At 40.0% G+C, this 21,349-nt stretch overlaps 1 protein-coding gene across 1 annotated transcript; it reads right to left on the bottom strand.

Moving 5' to 3' along the window:
• Nucleotides 1-9,811: 9,811 nt before the first annotated feature.
• On the bottom strand, nucleotides 9,812-12,823 carry LOC6639215. The gene is made up of 3 exons (XM_023178675.2): nucleotides 12,469-12,823; nucleotides 12,184-12,351; nucleotides 9,812-11,597 (listed from the first exon to the last, which is right to left on the bottom strand). The coding sequence occupies exons 2-3, from the start codon at nucleotides 12,229-12,231 to the stop codon at nucleotides 10,095-10,097; spliced, it is 1,551 nt and encodes a 516-aa protein (XP_023034443.1). The 5' UTR covers nucleotides 12,232-12,351; nucleotides 12,469-12,823; the 3' UTR covers nucleotides 9,812-10,094.
• Between the last annotated feature and the right edge of the window lie 8,526 nt (nucleotides 12,824-21,349).

The raw sequence follows: 21,349 nt of genomic DNA, 5'->3' as shown, positions 1-21,349 counted from the left end.
GGCAGTCAGGCTGGCTGGCTGGCAGTCAGGCAAAAGGCAAAGGCAAGGACGGCAGAACACCTCTTGAAGTCGACGTCGACGTCAACAGCGACGGCAACAGAGACAGCGACTGCGACGTCAGACGTGCAAAGCAAATAACCAGAAGCAGAAGCAGTCTCAGCCGCAGCAGCAGCAAATACAACAACATTGCGACAGAATGTCTGCGGGGGTGGTGGGTAGGTGGGTGGGTGGGTGGGTGGTCGGGAGGTTGGCTAAATGGTTGGTGGTGGTGGTAATGTTTAGTGGTAGCGATGGTCGTGGTCGACGTCGTCGTGGGTCGTCGTCGTCTGTCGAACCGAAGTCATCCGACATTTTGGGGTGATTTGGTGTTAGTTCGAATTGTTCGAAAACTGAAACTCAAACTGAAACTGAAACTGGGACTGGGGCGTTTTGTATATAGAGTCGTTTCTCTGATGGGTTTTTGTGCCTTTTTTTTACCCTGGGTTCTGGGCATCGTAAAGCCCGTTATATATATACATATACTTATATATATAGAAGAGTTTACGGTTAGTTTATGTAGCTATTCGACTGTTCATCTCTCCGTCCGTCGTGTCTCTCTGTCTACTATTGATGTCTGTGTGTGTGTGTGTGTGTGTGTCTGTGTGTGGGTATTTGTGTTGGTACTGGGTTCTGACATTGGGCATATGAAATTTTGGTATCTATTCACCTGGGAATATATATAGACAATCGTTTAGCTATTTATAGATATTATTATTATTGGTGGTTTTATTTTAGGCATTCGGACTTACAAGATGATAGTCTCTCTAATTAATATTTCAAAGTGAGTGTGTGCATGCATTCGTCATCGTAGGTTTTATTGGAATCAGATGACTCATAGATTTGTAGAGGCGTTTCGAGTTTTGGGTTTGGTCCATCCCCACATCTTGTCTGAGATTCGTTGAATATAGTGCCATAAATATGAACATTCGGCATCGGGCATCGGGCATCGGCCATCAAGCCAATTTAAACACGTTTCCAAACTTACTTCCAAATATGTAAGCCAGTGTGTGTGTGTGTGTGTGTGTGTGTGTAGTTATGTATGTATTTTCATTCGTATCTGATGATCAAATTTGGTTCGCACAATCAGTTCTTTTTTTTGGGATCCAGTAAATTTCATATGTGTTTGAAAATGAAAAAAAACTATAAACTTTGATTGTATACATAGTGAAAAATCCATTCCAATACACACACACACACACACACACGCACAACATAAGCCTTCTTCATACACCTCTCCTATACAACCACCTCCATAAAATAACATACATACATAGTAGAGGTATCTAAAAAAGATGCTGAGAAGTTGATACCACTACGATGTGTGCTTATATATATACAAATATATATATATGTGTACCTATATATTTATATATACATATATATATATGTAGGAGTGTTGTATTGTACGTATCTGTAAACTTGAAGTATTGCTCTGGCTCTGTTGCCCGGGTTCGGGTTCGTTCGCATGAAATAACAAGAAAGGCGGCAGAAGCAGAAGCATTAACAACAACAACAACAACAATAAGCAGCAATAGCTACAACGTGTTGTAGTTAAACCCATTATCGTTGTAGTTGTGGGTCGCCCAAAGCAATTTGATGGATTAGTTTTAATACAAGAGAGAAATAGAAATGGATAACACTCAGTTTGGGTTCGGCGCTCTGTTGGTTGTAGCCCATCTCTTGATACGATTGTGTAGATGATTTTTTGGTGGTGGGTCAGATACACACACACACACACAGAGATATATATGTATAAATATGTATATACGTTTATATTGTGTAGGTACATAAAGCAAAAGTATTGGAAAAGGTATAAAACCACAGCATCATTGATGGGTGTTGTGTGCATTGTGAATTGGGTGTAAAAAAGGAAGAAGCACTTGAGTTCTTTGAGTTTTGCGATTAAGATTGGGGTCTGGTTCTGGGTCTGGGTCTGGGCTCGGAGCTGACTCTAGATGACTCGACATTATTTTATATTATATAAATACATGTGTACACATACATATACATTTATTTGGCTATATACTTACTTCTCAACAGCTATCGAACTGACTTGACCAAAAGGAAAAACAGAGAAAAAGAAAAGCCAAAAGCAAAAGTTTTTCAAATGCCAGGTCAGAAAGTGAGGGGTCATACAGAAGAGGAGACCCTGTAGGAGGGCGGAGGGGGGGAGGAGGTTGGGCAGCTAGGACGATACCGGGGATTGTGGTAAGCCCTTGGCAACCTTTTGGAAAAATCATTGAAGAAAATGACCTTTCCTTTTTTGCCTTTTTCCACGACTAAACTGAATGCTATTGCTATGAGGACCAAGAGAACCTTGCACACACACACACACACACACACACACTGAGACACATTAACGCACACAGACATTTGAGTCCCAATCACTCCTCAGCATCCTCCACCCACCCGCTCCACCTCCCTCCCTCCACGATTCAAGACTGAAGCTCATCTATTATGACCTTTTTCTACCATAGCGAGGGAGCAACTGCCAGAGTCGGGGATTTAGTCATAGAATTTATTATGGTTATGTATTATATTGAACTGAATCCCTAAGACCGAGACCCGCATTACACCGTACCATACCGCCCCCCGCCCGTCGCTGTTCACATTATCCTTGCCCCATTTCATGATGCCCATATTCCTTACTTGACAGAACAGAATAGAATAGAACAGAACAAACGGCAACGGCAACGACAACGACAACGAGAACATCGCAAAACGGCGATGGCGATGAAACAGCGATAGTATTTTTCCATTACCTTTTTTGATTATGTCCGGGGCTTGCCCTCGATGTATCTTGAATGCTATATATACACACACATACATGTACTTACATATATGTATATGTATATGTATAGGTAGTTGGCTAGGCTGGATGATGTTGCGCTTGCCCCTGTCTCAGTCCCTGCCCTTAGGCCATCTTTGCTCTTAGGCCTCTGGGCTCGATGGTTTCGATTTCAGGTCCCTTGATGTTTTGTGTGTTTTGGGGGAGAATTTAAAGGTAAAACCGAGGTACGACGAGTATCTGTATCTTTTGTATCTCAAAACTTGTATCTTTTTGCATCTTGCCTGCTCTCGCTTTTATTCAGGGCACGCTATAATAATCTATATGCGAGATGTACGAGATGTTTGCCAGCAGCGTTTCCCTTCGTCCATCTATACCAACCATGAACTGTCTGTCCGACCGATTGTCTGTCCTTTTGTCTGTCTTTGTGTGAGTGGCTATATTCGGTATCTATGTATCTATGTGCGCTGACTGTCGCACCCAAAAGTACCATAGGGACTTCCATGAATTTTTCCTCGTAATTTCCTTTGTGCCTTCTTCTTTTTACTTTTTGCTGTTGTTGTTGTTGTTGTTGCTTTTACTTCGCTCCTTAGTTGCCCTCGTTGTTGACAGCGACGCCAGCATCGCAGTCGCTGTTTGCGTCGAAGCTGGCGCAACACTTAGTAATCCCAATCCCAATCCCAATCCCCCGTTGCCGTCTATGTATGTTCAATGCTGCTACGAGTTTATTGCCATTTCCATATCTGGGTTTTATATCTCTCATGCTGCCATTTCAGCCGTGTGGATTTTATAGTCGCTTCCATTTTGAAGGTGTATATATATTTGTATGTGTGTGTGTGTGTGTGTGTGTGTGCTCGTTGGGTGTTGTTGTTGTGTGTGTGTGTGTATGCATTGCTGGAAAAACTGGAAATTCAGGAGATTTTTAAATGGAAATAATTTTGTATATCTTTCCCTTAAGATCTTGAGGCCCCTTTATATACATTTTGTGCATTTTCATCCTTTTAATGGATTTACATTTTATTGATTGCTAAAATTGAAATTGTTTGCTCTGTTTTGGAATATATTTACCTACATATACTTCAGAAAATTTGAGTTAATCGAGAGATATATTTTAGGTTGGATAACTAATTACCTTTTGAACAATTTATTACTATTTACTTTTTTTTTATTTATAGCAAAAAGTTTCTGATTTCGAATAATCTGAACCAAGATCACTGCCAAACGAATTTGTGCAAAGGACATTTAGAAAATCCTCTACAAGAATCACCTAGTTGGCTCTATCAAAATTACTAACACGTTTTAGGGTAAAAAAAAGTAAATATTTTGTGGCCTATGGAACCAGTTTTGTACAACTTTCGAAAAGGTTTAGAATACAGAAAAGTCAATATGAAAAAAATGTTTATACTATCCTTATTTCTTTGTGTCAGCAATATAACTTTCCACTAAATTTTTGAATTTGAAACGGATTAAGCTCAATTGATTTACAAATCGAAGTTTTTATCTCTTCAACAAACAGCATAAGTTGAAAAAGAACATGCAAAATATTTCAAAAAGAACTTCCATTTCAACTTTCATCAATGGATGGATTCTTCATTCATTATTATAATTTAAGGATTTTCTGTTATCCTTCACTAAGCTTACCTAAATGGTTTCAATGAAATAAGGATTTAGATAGGAAATAAAAAGAAAACCATCTGTGATAAAAAAGTTTCCCCCATTGCGAGAAAGTTGTCCTTCTACTCCTCTGAATGCATTTCTTTATTTGTTAATGTCAACTTTTTGTCGGGTGTAAAGTCGACAGTTTTCTCGTTGAGATTACTTTTATTTTCTTCGTACTTTTGATTCTATAATTCGCTATGAAGGTTGAGAGTCTGGGAATTATTATAAAAAATGTGAATGGACACTGCTGTATTTTGAAATCTTTATCTTTATATACTGATAAGTTGTATACCCATTGAGGTGAAAATTAAACGGGGTTTTGACTTAGGTTTCCTTTTATGACAAACTGAACTTCTTGAGCGACCCTCGAATAACAATACATCTATAAAGTCGAAGTGAACTATAGACCCCTTTTATCGTTATCATCTGTGGGAGAATATTCAACATTTTGAAACTATTTTGGACTCGTTTGACCAGAACAAGTTTCTTTTCTTTTTCTCCATTTTCGCAATATTGGCCATGCCTTTTTCATCTGTTACTTAGTAAGCAAAAGTCTAACTGGTTCGCTTAATCCAAATGTGATCTAACGAAATTTGATCCAATATTTCCGGAGTTGAAAAAAAAATGATTGAAAAATGCACAGATACACATGTCTGGATATATTTCGAAACCCCATTAGCGATTTCACAAACTCAACTGTACTGTCCTTTTATGCTTTTTGCCTTTGCTTGGTGGTTAGCTTTCGGGGGTTGGGGGTTGGGGGTTAGGGAATAGCAGAAGGAAAATAATATCTAACGAATCTTTTACCTTTTTCGTAAGTATATATTTGCTTGCTTCTTTATAAAAACGAACATCAATTTGAGGCTGACACCAAAATCGAACCGAATAAAATCCAATTTCGATGCCAAAGACGATTTGTATTTATAGCAGCAGCCCCCAAACGACAGACAGACAGACAGACCAACTGGCTGACTGGCTGACTGAGTGACTGTTTTTGGTGGCCAGCCAGCCACAGAGAATCCACAATCAACCGACAGACCATCTTTGTGGCCCCCTCACCCCCCCCCATTCGGTACATATATGTACATACAACACATCCTCTCGACATCTTTGTACAATAAAGATAGATTAGCATCTATCGAAAGCTGTGCCAGCTAAACGAATGAACCGAAGTTGGGATACGATACGAATGTGCGGGTTGCTCGGACGAGCATGTCCATGGCCATCTCCAGCGCATGACTGAAAGCTGAAAGCATCATCATCATCATTCCCAGCATCAGCAGCATAGCCCCCGATGGCTATGGGCCTTATCCCCGTTCCGTCCCGCATCTCCTTCATTTCTGAACCCACCCTGTCGTCTCCAGTCTCTCTAAATTGCGCCTCGATTGGAGTAGTCTAAGCCAGTTGAGAGAACTGCTATTTGGAGCTGCGATGCGATGCTCAAGTGCCATCTTGCCATAGTCTGGGGTTTTCAACGATGATGATGATGATGCCTATGGAATTGAAGCAATGCCAAGACGTCGTTGTTGTTGCTGTTGTTGTTGTTGTTGATGTCGGCAAAACAACAACAAGTCTAGCAACATCAGATGACGACGACGACGACCAGAATAAACGAATCGTATGAACGAACTAACCAACGAAGGCAATCGGAGTATTTCAAAGCCCAAGAGGCTTATGTTTTGGGCCGACAACCCAAATCAGAAAAAGTAGAAGTAGCAGCAAAAGCAGCAGCAGCTGTCGATACAGATGTCGAGGCTACATCTACTACAGAGAGCCATAGAAAAAGTCTCTGAAAGAGACTCAGACTTGTTTCGACCCGTTGCCATTCACCATTCACCATCTTCATCTTCTATTTCATCATCATCATCATCATCATTGTCATCATTATCGTTGTAATCATCCTCAGCTTCAAGAGTAATCGTCTGTCCACATCCACAACCATGTCCAAGTCTCACGTTTTCCATTCCTGTATGTATCTATCGCAAACATCTCGTTATACATAGCTCTAAATATATATATATAAAATATATATCTGTATGCTTCATTTTTCGGAGCTGTTCGGGTTTTAGTAGTTATGGTTTTGGTTCTCATACAATGCCATCCTCTATAGATGGGTTGGCTAGAGGTCGGTCGGTCGGTCGGTTGGTCGCTTTGTCGTTTGGACTGACTGTTTGGGTAAATGTTAAACATATTTTATGATTAAAGGGGTCGTCGATTGGGTGAGTGCGGGTCTTTTATATATTGAGAGAGATATATATTTTTTGCTGAGATGAAAGAATCGATATTTATATACATACACACACACGCACACACACACACACACACAGTACGAAAGCCAAAGTAAATACAATAAATTGATAGGGAGATACAGTGAAAGGGAGAGACAGAGAGAGAGAGAGAGAGAGAGAGGACAACTAATCTAGATCCAATGGCTTTGAGGGATGCCCCATCATCCCATCAATCAATTTTTGCCTCCCTTATGTACATATGTATATATAGCTAATACGATTCTTCATTTGCGATCGTATTTTGCATATAAATGAAAGGAAATGTAGACAAATCAATTTACTTAACTGTACCCCATCCTCATCATCATCATCATCATCATCATCATCATCATCATCGGCATCATCATCATTATGAGGGCTCTTACCCTGCTCCGGTTACAAATAACTTTTTCCCTGCCATTCATATACATATAGAATACTCGTATATACAGGATTATATCCCCTGTTATATGTATATCCTTGAACAATAACAAACATTTTTGCTTTTGGGGTTTTAACGCGCTTGGGATTTCAGTTGGTTTCTTTTTTTTTTTTGTGCGTCCCCCATTTGGAGTGTGTGTGTGTGTGTGTGCGTGTGTGTGTGTGTTTGTCGAGTAACCTGAGTAGAGAGACGCGTCCTGAGCATTATTATTGTTGTTGTCGTCGTTGTAGTTGGTGTTGCATTGATGTTGGCTTCTCTGCTCTACCTTTATCGGGCCCCACCACATCCTGTTCCTTTTTGCAGTTAAGTTACGTTAACCCTAACTAACACACACATAGATAGGTGTGTAGGTGTGTATGTCTGTGTGTGTGTTAGTTACCTTCACTCCTTTTTTTACACTCGTAGGTTTTCTACATCTACTTTATTCTACGCTTTACGAGAGTATAGTCAACTGACGGGCTTGACGTCGGTCGGAAATCCTTGAAATGAAAGTCCTCTGATACTTTGAACATAGCAGAACAGAACAGAACTCAACTGAACTGAACTGAACTGGTGGAGGGTTGCAAGTTTTTGCCTGGATTGCCGGGCGCATAAGCGTAAAACGAAACTTTGCCACAATCGAGGACGGATGATGGCGACGTCGTCGTCCTCTTCGTCGTCGTTGTCGTCGTCTGAGCACCGCTTCCAGCGTTATATGGCCCCGTTGTGTAATCGTAGCTCCATCTAACTGTGCATGTATGTATGTATGTACATATGTATGTTCGCATCGTCATCATCATCAACAGCATCTACCATCTACAGCCCCCCAAATAAGGTCCCTCGCTGGGATGCTGGGACTGTTGCTGCTGACTTCCCACAGCCCGGCTACCCTGGCGGTTACTTTATCCATCTGAAATTGATGTAGCACCTACAGCGCTCTGTTCGACGCACGTTTTACGTTCAGAGAGCTTCCCTTCTCGCTCTTTCTCCCTGCCCTACAGTTCCATCCCAACCATACCATTTGACCCCCGTCACCATGCCCTTTCTCAGGCAACGCTATCGGCATCGGCGCTGCAGGTCATTTCATCTTGAAATGGGCAGGGCGCGTAAAGTTTTACAGGGCGAACGTAAAGTTTTAGCGCTGATTGTGCGTAGAGTCTTTGTTGCGGAGAGCGGCGGGATGAAATGCGATTATGTATCCTGAACATGCACATATATATATGTATATATGTATGTACGTATGTATATATGTATACTTACAGCTTGGTCACGTTACATATCCTGACATATGGTTAAACTTATCACCTGATAAAATGAAAGTAATCAACAATAAGGGCAGCGAAATGAAACGAAACAGAGAGGAAGCAACTGCTGTTCCTTCAATCCCAATCAGATTAACCTCATTATTCTTATATAATATAATAGAAAAGACGGCAATGAAACTAACTCGTATAAAAGTAACAAAGAAGCGCCAACCATTGTTCAATATTTCAATTCAGCAGGTTTGATGGATGGACCAATAAGGTACGAATAGATAGAGATAAATTCTAAAAACCCCATTTGAAGTGGGGTATGGAGGCAGTTCTGGAACTAGGGGAGGCCCCGGGTCCTCAAAAAGGGCAAACGATTTGTTTCATTAAATATAAGAAGCCAGATGGCTACAAATCATTCGGCATTGAAAAAGCCTCTAGAAATTTCTATGCTTTACCCCTGCAGATTTTTCCTTATTTTACCAATTTTCGATATATACATCGATGTGGAGAGAATCGATGCTCAGAGGAGTCGATTCGCAGTCTAATGAGTAGTAATTATCAAATTACATTAGACATATTGATCTCATCTCACCTGTATTTACTTAATAAACTTATTGTTAGCAGGTGCTTTGCCTCACTATTTCCCTTTCTACTTATCGCTTAAATTTAAATAATATATAATTTAGTATAAATTGAAGTGCCTTACTTGTATATTTATATTGGAGGAGGAGTAGAAGTTCTTACAGTTTACTCTAGTTATTACTAGTTAGTCGGAGATCAAAAACTATGCGTCTGATTGCAGCGACTTTTCGATTTCAACTGATCGAACAGCGGCCTCCAAACAAGTTAACAGAATATGCTAACTTTACAGAATGTTAACCTATCAGACTAGGAATAATCGCTGGAGCTAGACCAGGAGGAATTTTAAACTAAATTCCATTAAATAAAAAGTTGTAATCTATAAGAATTTAGCACAATATTTACATAATGGAATTTTAGTATAACAGAATGTTACCAGAACAGAATTGTCAATATAACAGATTAACATATACATGTTAGCATAACGGAAATGTTAATACAACAGAAATGTTATTATAACAGAAATGTTTTCCTAACAAAATTTGTAAAACCTTTATCAAATTAATACATATATATAGCACTATTTTCCCCCGAATCTTATATAACCGAATTACTTTCTGAACAATCCTATGAAAGTTCATGGAGGCAGCTTGAAGTCTGTTATATTTAATCGATGCTGAACTGTAGCCCGATCTGAACTTTTTAGAAAAAAAGAACTTGTAGAAAGATTCAGGGTTAGAATTGTGTTTTAAACAGGCCCACATAATTTAAAGTTGTTTAAAATTATTGAAAAAAAGGAAATAAATTGTTTTTGATTCTCAAATTTATAGCTATTTTCTTAATTCACTAATGACTCAATATTTTACATTTCAACCAGGTAAAAACGATATTTGAAATCGATACAGAATGGTCTTTAAGGGATTGTGAGATAACCTATTGTGTATGTACATTAATTGGGATAACTTAAAGTTGGCTAGGATATGTACGAGTATACGATTGATTTTGAAAATATTTGGTTAGTTAAAAGCGAAAAGCTGCCCCATCACCTTTAGCCGAGATCGATGATTTCAATTTGATTTGATTGGCGACTAATTTGTATTGATGCTCTTGTTGGCGGCACTTTCGAATATCTTTTCCAACTGGGTGAGCAGTCCGATGGCACGATAATTCTCCTCAATGAGGGCAAACTCTTCCAGTGGCTTCAGCAGACGTAATGCATCTTCATAGCTTTGCACGGAGCGTGGTAGTTCAGATTCTCTGCTGTTTTCTGAATAACTTCCAATTCCTTCTATGTCTGTATGGGGGGTTCCATTACTTTGACTCTCAATTTTTTGTATCTTTGGAGTTGCAACACAAGACGATGGGACGTCGGCTTTGCGTTTTGTTGGCGAGGATTTCGTTTCCTGATCATCGTCGTCATCGTTGATTTCAATGAGTTCGGGTGCCTCTACAATTGCTATGCAATCATCATCATCGTCATCTTCATCCTCGGCCTCGGCCTCTTCTTCAACATCATTTTCTGGTTCGGGCTTTGGTTCTACTAGCGGAATATGAACAAATGCAGCGGCTGCTATTGGCGTGGGCGTTGCAGTTGGTGTGGATGCATCTCCTGCTGCTTTCTGAGCCAAAGTGACACGTTGCTCATTGCGTCCGCAATAGCTAACAATGTCCCGTAGGTCCAGGGAGAGGGGCACACGACGTGTGGTCAAAGGCACGCCCTGCGAAAAGCTGAACTTATAATGACTCTTGAAGTGATTGAACCACATCTTGTCGGGAAAGAAGTTCTCGATTTTCAGAATGTCCCGTAAACTGATTGCCACAGTACGCAAATTATCCAAATCGAGACGGCCCCGATTATGGAATTGTGATCTCTGGATGTATTCGTATAGAGCCTTTTCCAGAAAACTAATTTTCCGTTTGCGGCGCTGATGCACCTCTTCTAAAGTGGCTTGATTTTGATTACATGTCGCCACCAGAGTCTTAGTGCGATACAAGGGACGTGGCGAGGCATGAGAATGTAGAGTATCCGAATTAACTTCTGTCGTTCCCCCTTCGCTTTGCTTGTGTGCCAGATTTTTTGCCATCAAAGTGTGTTTGCCGCAATAGGACATAATGTCACGCAATTCGAGCGATCGCGGTGGTTTGCGGGTTATGGTTATCTGACGATTCGATAATGTTATATTATATGCGGCCTTAAAATGATTAATCCATGGCTTATTCGGTATGAAATTATCAATACCCATTAGATCACGAAACTCCAGGGCTTTCGTTCGGATCAGTTCTTCATTGATATCGGTATGTAGGTAATATTGGGCCCTCTGGATATACTCGTATAGACAGTGACCCAGAAAATTGAGTTTTCGTCGTCGTAACTCTTCAAATTTGGCATCGGGACGTTTCAAGTGCCGGCGTGTTGCCTCATAGAGCTCCATGATCGGTTCACGATTGGAAACGATGCTTTTGATTTGCTCCCAACTACAATTGAAGTTTTTAGCGATTTTACTATACATGGGCACAATATCATATTGTCGAATGGCCTCCACGCGTTCCTCCAGTGTCAGAACGTTTCGTATGCGCTGCTGGCCATCATCCTGGGCATTGAGAGAGAGAGAGAGAGAATGTCATTATTAAATCCTTGTATATTCGAAAGATATATGTGGATATAGACCTTCTCGTTCCAAAGTCCAAAAAATCCAATTTCAAATACTTTTTGGCGCCATTTGGGTCAAACGTAATGTTTTCTTGGTCTATGACAAACATTTTAAAGCTTTCTGTTTTTTTGTTCTTTGATTGATTGATTTTGTTTATATCAAAAGTGTTTCTATATATGTATATTTAAATAAACAGTTATCATGCGAATAATCTTTCTCCTCAATTTCACATTTATATGTATGTTAACATATGTATATTATAATGACCCTATATTACTCTCTATTCTAAATGATTAAACTTTAAAGTAGGCTAAGAGAAAAAAAAACAGGGACAGAGAGAGAGAGAGAGAGAGAGACAGAGACAGAGGGAGAATAAGAGACCATTTAAGAGAAATCTTACTCTATGCTTAATATAATATAATAGATTAAACTAATGGCACAACAATCTTTCAGACCCTTTTCAATAGTTCTTGCTACTTACTATCTTAAGTATTATCGCTCTCTTCTTCCATGTACTACTACTTACGTCAGAGTACATTTCACATGTCTCTCTCTTGGGTTTTTGCTCATCCATTGTCGCTTGCTTCCGCTCCCTATCCGGGCCACTGGTTCTCAATTGCTCCCTCTCTCTCTCTCTGTCCCTCTGTCTCTCTCGCTGTCTCGTGCTTTGAATTTTTCGGGGTTGCTCTCGCCTCTTTTGATATGAAGAAGAAAAACACACATTTTCAATCATTTTTGATGCACATTGCGGGGTCTCTCAATATAAAGAATCGCTGGTAGCAGGTTAGCGATAAGGGTAAACCAGACATACCTGAATATCCGCTTAATATATATACATATATATGTATTGTTGTGTATACGCCTCTTTGACGAAATGAAATTTGAAATCTGCTGCAGGTTTTTAGGCACACAAACACATCAAATAATTTGTACGCTCGGTCGGGCAAGCAAACGAGCTCCGGATCGCGTGCAGTAAAGATTCAGACTGAGCGAAAATGTTGAAAATTTTGGTCATTATTCTCTCCGCTCACGGGCTGCGAAACCTGTTTGGAGAGAATGTACTCTTTGCCTTGGGTTCGTTTGTTCAATTGAGAGACAAGTCTCGCGCTGTCGCTCTGTGGGTTGGATCGCTGCTACTCAGAGTTCGGTATTACTGTATTTTCTGCATGTGGCCTGTTTGTATGCAGCTCTCTGTGTATTTGTCTCTCTCTCTCTCTGTGTGTGTGTGTTTGTGGGCGTATGCGTGTGCCTTTGTTTTTTCGTTATTGTTGTTGCTGTTCTTGTATGTGGCTATATTTAGTGAGTGTGGAGCAACAGTAGCAAAGAGCGCATGCAAAATGAAACTCTCTGTATACACATTGGGTGGGGGTGGGGGTGCGGGTGGAGGTGGCTAAGGGTTTGGGGGGGAGGGAGGAGGGAGAAAAAACTCTGCAATACCCCAAAAGCCTGCACTGAGAGTGCTCAAATACAACAATAATATATATACATACATTATATGGCTTGTAATCAACCATTATTTTTTTTATTTTTCTACAGCAACGATCTCTTGGAATCTCTTTCTCTCGTTTTACTCTCTTTTTGAATGAGAAGCAACAAATTGGGATATGAAGGATTAAATATCCATCGATTTTGAAACTGATATCAATTCCAATTGGAATCAAAGTCCTTAAAGATTCATATAAGATTCAAATTCAACCTTTTTGGGTTTAAATTCCAATTCAAATTTATTATTCTTAATAATTTTGATTTAGAAAAGTGCAATCGCCGGAATAAGATACTTCTGGGATACCCATAACAGTCGGTCAAATCCCAAAATCGTTTTCGTTTCTTTCCCTTAATTAAGGCCTGCCTAATTCTTTATTTGCTAATGACACATCTTTAATTTTACACAGACCAGGCCAAAATGAACGTGTCTTTCGGAATAGAGTCTTCTTCTATATACAAATATCAGCCCGTTTACTATTTGTTTTTACTGTTTTTCTATTCAGATCCTTTAAAACTCCAAAAGCTTAAAAGCTTTTGAAGTGTAACCGTTAAGCTCCTCACTTGTTCTTTTCCTCGCAAACTTTTTTAACTTGCATGGACCATTGTGCGTATACGCAATTTTTTGTTTCGCACGAAGTCGCTGTTGACTTGGCAATTGAAGTTGCAAGGTTGCAAGACGCGTCATTTATATAAATTTTGTACTTTTTAAGTTGCGTTTAATTTGATTGCCAACAAAATAGATTCACAGAATGCACGCTCACTAGTAAATATATGCCGTGTTCTCTGGCAAATCGATTAAAACTATCTAGTTGAGAGGTAGAGTTGCTCGGTGGCAAATGATTTGTAAGGAAGAGTTTTCTATAAAAATATTTAATGGTAATACCGATTTTCAGTTTTCACTGTAAAAACTATTTCCAATTAGAAACGCAAGACTTTGAACTGAAGGATTTCAGTTGGCTTAACAATCGATTTTTTTGCAATTTAAATAATGCGGTAAACATTTTATATTTATCGATTTCTCTTAACTATCAGTTTTCCATTTTTTTCGCCAGATGGCGGTATACAAATTTTTGGTTTGGCCCTCTCTCAGAAAAGTGAGGCAACATGTTTCGGTAAAGGTAAAGTGTGACCATTAACAGAAAATGTTTGGCCGCCAAATTTGAAAATACTTTGTAAAGGAGTAAATTAAAGATGCTAGGCGAGGTAAGAATTATTTCGACCTATTGATTCATTATTTGTTTCCGAGTTACTAGACTAAATTATACATTTAAGGACACAAACAAATTAGATAATAGTTGGTCAACGTGTTTGCAGTTTTCAAAGCCTTTTAATTTTCATTCGAAAGAAAAGAAACTCTATTCCATGCGAATATTTACAGTTTTATATTGACTTTATTTCTCTATATGATAATGGTCTGTTTAAAAAGCATTTCGTATTGAAATTGAAGATTAGAAACCTATTTGGCCATAACGAGTTAATCGAGCATATCGAAAATATCAACTGCTGAATTTAATTTCCGTTTAACATAAAGTCAAAAAAAAACAGAAAAAATTACCATATTGTTTTGGCATATTTTAAACACCTGCGTTTCAAATGGGCGGAGGGGGAAGGGGAGGGGAGGGAGACGAATGTGTGAAATTTTTGGTCAGACAACGACGACCTCAAGAAGAGCAGTTCTAGCGCACTTCCGTTTTATCTCTTTCGACTAGGTAATAAGCGTGAAAATTTCGTAAAATTCACAAAGTCATTCATTGTTTGGACAACCCCTTTTATTTCAATGACGATGCAACTTGCGATGTGAGTGCGTGTGTGTGTGTGTATGGAAGGGACGAAGGGAAGTGCAACAGAGCGCAGCAAGGTATTCAAATTGAAGGTGTTATTCGGTAGGTAAAAGAGGCATACAGTGTAGTGGTTCATTGCGTGGGGGTTGCATGCAACCACTATGCCGGGTCAAATGCAACCAAAACCAAGTAATTATTGCGCAACAAGCGAAGCCGCCGCCACCACCGCCGCCGCCGACACAGTTACGCCAGTGATTTTCCCATGAGGAGAGGAACCTCTCTAAAAACACGAAGGAGAGAAGCAGCAGTAGAGACAGTGTCCAGATCCATCCGGGCATTCAATGTGGGAAAATAAACTCAAATATGATTGACAATGAAGTCTTTTTTTGGTTTTTGGTTTTGGATCTCCTCTTTCCCTCCCTCTCTCTCTGCGGTTTGTCTGGCCATCGGGCGAATGGCTTCATTATCTTGAACAGCTCCCACAGAAATTGAAATTGGTTTTCGTGCACTCTGGCAAAAAACAAAAAGCAAATTTATTTCGTTCAAATATGTGGCGCTGCCTTTGGGCCCATCAAGCGATCTGATGGGGTCCGCCAGTCTACTGTCTCTCGCCCTGTCAATGAATTGCTCTACCATGGGCCATAAACAACATTTCAGTTAGAAATTTATATGGAGAAAAGTCCATGTATCCTGAATTATTAGTTCAAAATTATAAGAAGAGATTTATATTTGGCTTTGATTGAGGTTCAAAAGCAAAAGCTTTGTTTCTAGACAAATTTATTGGTAAATGGAAAGGTAAGTTGGCCTAAAAGATTTTGTAAATTTCCTACTCTTCTCGAAAATCAAAGATCCTGTATAATAGTTGGTTTTTGTGCAGTTCTTTCGATTTGTTTCCACCGTGCACTTATAAGTAGATACAAAACAAAATTGGCAATAAGAGGAAAAGTTCAATGTTCGCACGGGTCACGACTTTTGGCTATAAGAAACATAAATCGGAGCAGTCACTACTAACAACAAACAACAACAAAAACAACAACAATTGCTCTTGACTTGTTGCTGCTGCTGCTGATCCTTGTCGCCATCTTGATCCATCTCTCTCTCTATCTCTGTCTTTCTCTTGGTTAGTCTCTTTCAATCTATGGATTGCTGTCTTATTTTCTTAAGGGGATTTCAATCAGTTGACGGAAATGTTGTATACATTTCCACCTTTGGTCAAAATGTGTGTGTGTGTGTGTGTGTGTGTTGATGTTTGTGCTCATGATGTATGTGATTGGTTTTGTGTGAAGAGAATTAAATGCTTGCCCATTTGCTATTTGTCAAATTTTCATTACTTGGCCATAAATTGAAATTATCGGGTATTTATTTTTTGGCGAAGCAAACTAATAAATTTTATGCCGCACTGATTCTCACGATCCCTGGACCACGTCGCGTCTTCTATGGCTATGTGTGTGGATGTGCTTATTCGAAAAAAAGAAACTTTCTAGTTGTTCACACCGCCAGCAGCAGCAGCCGCAGCAGCCGCAGCCGCAGCTGTCTATCTATCTGGCTGGATGGCTGGGGCAATCGCCACCTGCAATGGTGAACGAACCTGGTCTAAAAGTTAGTTGTGGCCTAGCTAAAAGCGAATTCCAGTTGCAAACCCATTTTTGGCACGATCGAACTGCAGATCAACAACGGTGACGACGACGACGACGGCCATTTAGGGAAGAAGCCGCCGTCGCTGCAAAATTGAAGGCACTGAATGTGCTCCTAGGATGGGTTAGGAGTAGGAGGAGGTAGAGCAGACATTGGCCAAGCATTGATTTGAAATTGCCAATTGGTTCGTTGGTCTGAGGAGAACGCACACGTGGACATAGAAATGAAGTTGGCTTGGCTTAGAAAAAGAGAGAGGGAGAGAGAGAGAGAGGGAGGCGTTAGATAAAAGTTCGGTGGGTGATGAGAGGAGCTCTGATGGAAGAGGAGCGCAGGGGGTCAACTTTTGCAGGTGTGTGTTGCTGCTGCTGCTGTTGCTGCCTTTACCTGGATCGTGATTGCTGCCAGTTCAACAACATTGACGGTATCCAGCTGTGAGAACGCACCCACTTGGCCAACACACACACACACATGCTTACACACACACACACACTCCCACTATCGAGACGAGGCCAGCGGCAAGATCGTGCTTGTGGTTTATTATGGCTATCGCATGGACGGGGGATTCGAGAGTTCCAATATGAGTTTCTTGGCGCAGTGTTGATTGATTAATCATTGCTGGTAATTTGATTTTGTGCCTTTTGAGTTAACCGTTACGCGGATAAGTTGCCTCCACCCGCACCACCCTTACTCACTCTCCTCCACTCTCGACTCTCGTCTGTAGAGTGCTTCGTACTCAATCTCCACTGCTCGACAAGCCTCTTTTCAGCGCTTTGATTGATTGTTTCATTGCATTTTGAGCTTTGGGCTTTGGCTGTGACTCTGACTTCGCATTTGGCATATTCACCTTGTTTGCCAGTCATATAGAGACACATAGACATGTGTTCGGTCGGTCGATTTGGGTTCGGGTACAGTTCTCATGTGACTTATGTGTATTTTGCCATGTCAGCTTAGCTGTAAAAATCCTTGAGCCAACTACACACACTCACACTCACACACACACACACAACAGACAATGTCTAAATGATCGCAGTCTCTCTGGCACACTTTTGATTCAAGCTGATTAAGTCGGCACACGCGGCCATTTGACAGTTTTTGGCTAAGAAATGGAATCGTCAGCAGTCAAAAGAAGAGATCGATGACAGTTTTTTCTCTCCCCTCGCTTCCTCTTTCTCTTGTAAATCTATTAAGAGCTAATGTGTTGATTACAAATCTATTTAAGCACTTTTAAAATCCATTTCGTTGAAGCAAATTCAAATTCATCTATGTTATCCCAAGAGCTAAGCATCGTCTATCCATCATTTTGCATTCAGGGTTTATTTTTGTCCCCCTCCCCCAAATTTATTTGACAACGTAAATCGGAATCTAAGAGATTTTGCTTATATTTTTTACAGCATTTTTCCTTGCACATTTATTTGCATTTATTTTTGTTGAATGCCGAATCAGTGAATCAAAAATTAATAAGTTAAAGAAGTTAAGTTTTTCAATATTCATTATTTTAATATATATTTTATACAATATATATCTTTTAAAAAGATATTAAGTCGACTAAAATGCAAGGACTGATTTAAATTTTAGTGAATGTCTCTTTTGAAACACCATTAGAGATGGATATAAGAAAGGATATGCCAATCCTTGTTAAGGGGTTACATCTAGTTAGAATTTTCAAAAAATCGAATTTTTTTTGTAATGTACATGTATTTAAGTATACACTCTAAAAATTTCAAGTCAATCCGACGATTATTTTTGAAGTTACACGCATAAATGTAACGAAACTTTAACCTTGTCTTTCTCAACACTGTGTTTTGAAAGTCGTTGACCAAGATTTCTCAGAAACGGCTGAACCAATTCATCTTCTCAGAAACGGCTGAACCGATTCATCTTAAATTTTTACACAGGCTTCTAAACTATATTTTCTAGTACTGAATCGAAGCTTTTTTATTACCGATAAAAATTGTCTTTTTTATACACAATTTAACGCCAAAATTATGGCAAAAAATAGATTTTTTTTTTGAGAATCCGCCATTTTGTCAAAAATTTTTTTTTTGCTTATTCCTTCGATTAATTACAAGATTATACATTACTTTAACGAAATCCGTTTGGTTTTTTCATTTCAGATAGTCCACTTCAGAGATATAGTGGTCACCGTAAAATGCCTTCTCTAAAAGGGGTTCCAGGAGATCTGCTGCAGCAGCTTTAAAAACTGTTATTTTGACAAATAAAAAATTTTTAAATACTCTTCATAGTTACCATAATATATGTACAAATGCTTAAAATAATAAATTTAGAAGTTTTTTAAGGAAAAAATTTTGAAAAACCTCATTTTTGAGAGCTTCTAACTAGATGTAACCCCTTAAAGACGCCACCAACTAGGAAAAATGTCAAACAAAACGGGGGAATTTCAGACCTGAGTATTTTATATTCGAATTAGTTCCCACAAGTATTGCAGGCCAGATTATGCCAGACCCTGCATATTATGACATGGAGTAAACCAAGTTTAATGCAAATATTTTGAAAATCCATAGATATACATGGATTTGTTTGTTATTAAGTGGATATAAATCCCCTTCAAGTCTTAGGAATTACATATGTACATACATATGTTGGTATATGCGGGTAACATTTGGCCTCTCTCTTTGGTTAAAGGTGATTTTCCAAGTAATTCCAAGTGTAAACCCACAATGTTAATGGATTTCTTATCAATTAATAGAATAAAATGTCAATGCTAAAGCCGGCACCACCCATATTCGAAAAACATACACACCCAAAATCTCAGTGTCTCAGTCTCAGTCTCCGTGTCTCAGTGTCGATCTCAATCTTGAAATTTTCTTCAGGGCGTTACCCGGACGATAAAAAGTCTTTTTGTGGCAAGGGCGAGTCAAATGCAGCACAAAAGAACTGTGGCAGAAAGGCGTTGAGTTGCCGCATAACATTATTATCGTTTCTCTCTCTCCCTTTCTCTTTCTCTTCGACTTCGTCTTCCTCTGTTTGATTGTTTCTCTCTGGCGAATGCAAATATTGACTCTGACATTGCGAATCATATGACGACACATAATGTCGCAGTATGTCAGCGACTTTGTGTTGAGAATTTGTCATATTTGGGTATTTTTCTTGGATTTGGACGTGGACAACCCCTAATTGAGGTTGAAGGACTTCTGACTGTTTTCCTACCCTAAGATCCAGCGGTGCTGATTTGCCCGCAAAAAAAAAGAGAACTAAAAAAAACTGCGCGCAAATCTGCAGCTGATGGTTATGAGGTCGTCATTTTCATTATGGCAATCGTGGGAAATTTATTTATTTAATTCTTCTCTCTTTTTTTCGGAAACAGCAGCAACCCTACAACCCCATGCAATAACGACAACGACAACCCTTCGATATGATCGACCCTAGAGGACTGACTAGGACTATGACTCTGTGGGCACACACAGCTGTGAGCTGTAAGTCGCCGCAGCAGCTGTACGTACGGCTCCGTCTCCGGTAAGTATTTGGATGGATTGGCTGACGACGACGACGACTACGACGATGATGATGATGACGATGATGGCCTACGATGATTGGAAGTGGACCTTAACTGGCCAGTGTGTTGCTATGCCAATGCATACATACATATGTCAACGGGGGCGCACGCGCAGATACAAATGTATCTGTAGCGAGAAATCAGTCCAATTAAAAATAATAAAGGTGGAACGTTTGCTTGTTAGTGGAAGCGACTGCCAAGATGGCAGATTGCATCCAAACAATAGGCCCACTGCCTCCTCTAGGCGCGTGGGAAAAGTCACAAAGCGCGGACGGACTTCGACTTCAACTTCAACTGTTTGTTTGGTGGTTTTACTGGCCAAAAACAAAAATCTTTCGCCATATGCACCTGCCGCGCCCCAGGCTGCACTTTTCCATATTTGGCTTCCTTTTATTTTAGTTTTGTTTTTGTTTCATTTTCCAATTTTTTGTTTTGTTTGCTAAAGTTGTTTGCAGAATCGTGATCAAATCAAAGCTCAACCATAAAATTGTGGAATTGTGGAATTCTAACTGCAATTTGAGCTCAACACGAAACACACACACACACACACACAGACAGGATGGTGGTGGGTCTTACGAGGGGGGAGAGGAGAGGAGAGCTTACTGTAGCGGGTGCCGGCTGACAATTCTATTTGGCACGAGCTCATTAAGCACCATTTATATGCAACATGTATCATGACTGGACCAAAAACGCAGCAAAAAACGAAGTAAAAAAACAAAACGCAATGTTTCCAAAGCGGCAGCAGCAGCAGCAGCAGCAACCGATCTCTCGAACCTCTCGATGCAAGTCAATGGCTTTTAGCCTGTTGACAAGTTGTTGTCGCTGTGCAAATGATTTACTGCAATTCGATATGTAGTCACTGCGACCCACGGCACTTGCCCCCCCATCACCCAGTACCCCCTCCTTCTTCCTTTTGCTTACAACTTTAGGTCGCATGCCAAATGTCCAAGTGCTTGTCAAGTGAACTGCAGCGCCGAACAACCGCCCCACCATCCGCCGCCCGCGACAAACACGCCTTCTCCCCGCTTTTAGAGATTCGTCGTACTAGGTAGGCGGCGTTTACTTAGAACCATTGAAACAACATTGTTGCACAGTAAATGTGGCCAGACCGGTATGAGGCCTAAACAAACACCACCCACCCACAGATACTCCCCTTTCGTGAAACTGGTTGCAATCTAGGATGATCCTTTATTTAAAAGAGGAAAAAAAGGAACTGAAGAAAACTTTCTAACCAAGACCAATGTACGTCTCGGTTTCCACCTAAAAAGCAGGGCAGC

Source organism: Drosophila willistoni (assembly GCF_018902025.1).
Source record: "Drosophila willistoni isolate 14030-0811.24 chromosome XR unlocalized genomic scaffold, UCI_dwil_1.1 Seg144, whole genome shotgun sequence".
Lineage (NCBI taxonomy): Eukaryota > Metazoa > Arthropoda > Insecta > Diptera > Drosophilidae > Drosophila > Drosophila willistoni.
Note: the sequence above shows the minus strand (reverse complement) of the source record. Positions and strands in the feature narration are given on the sequence as shown.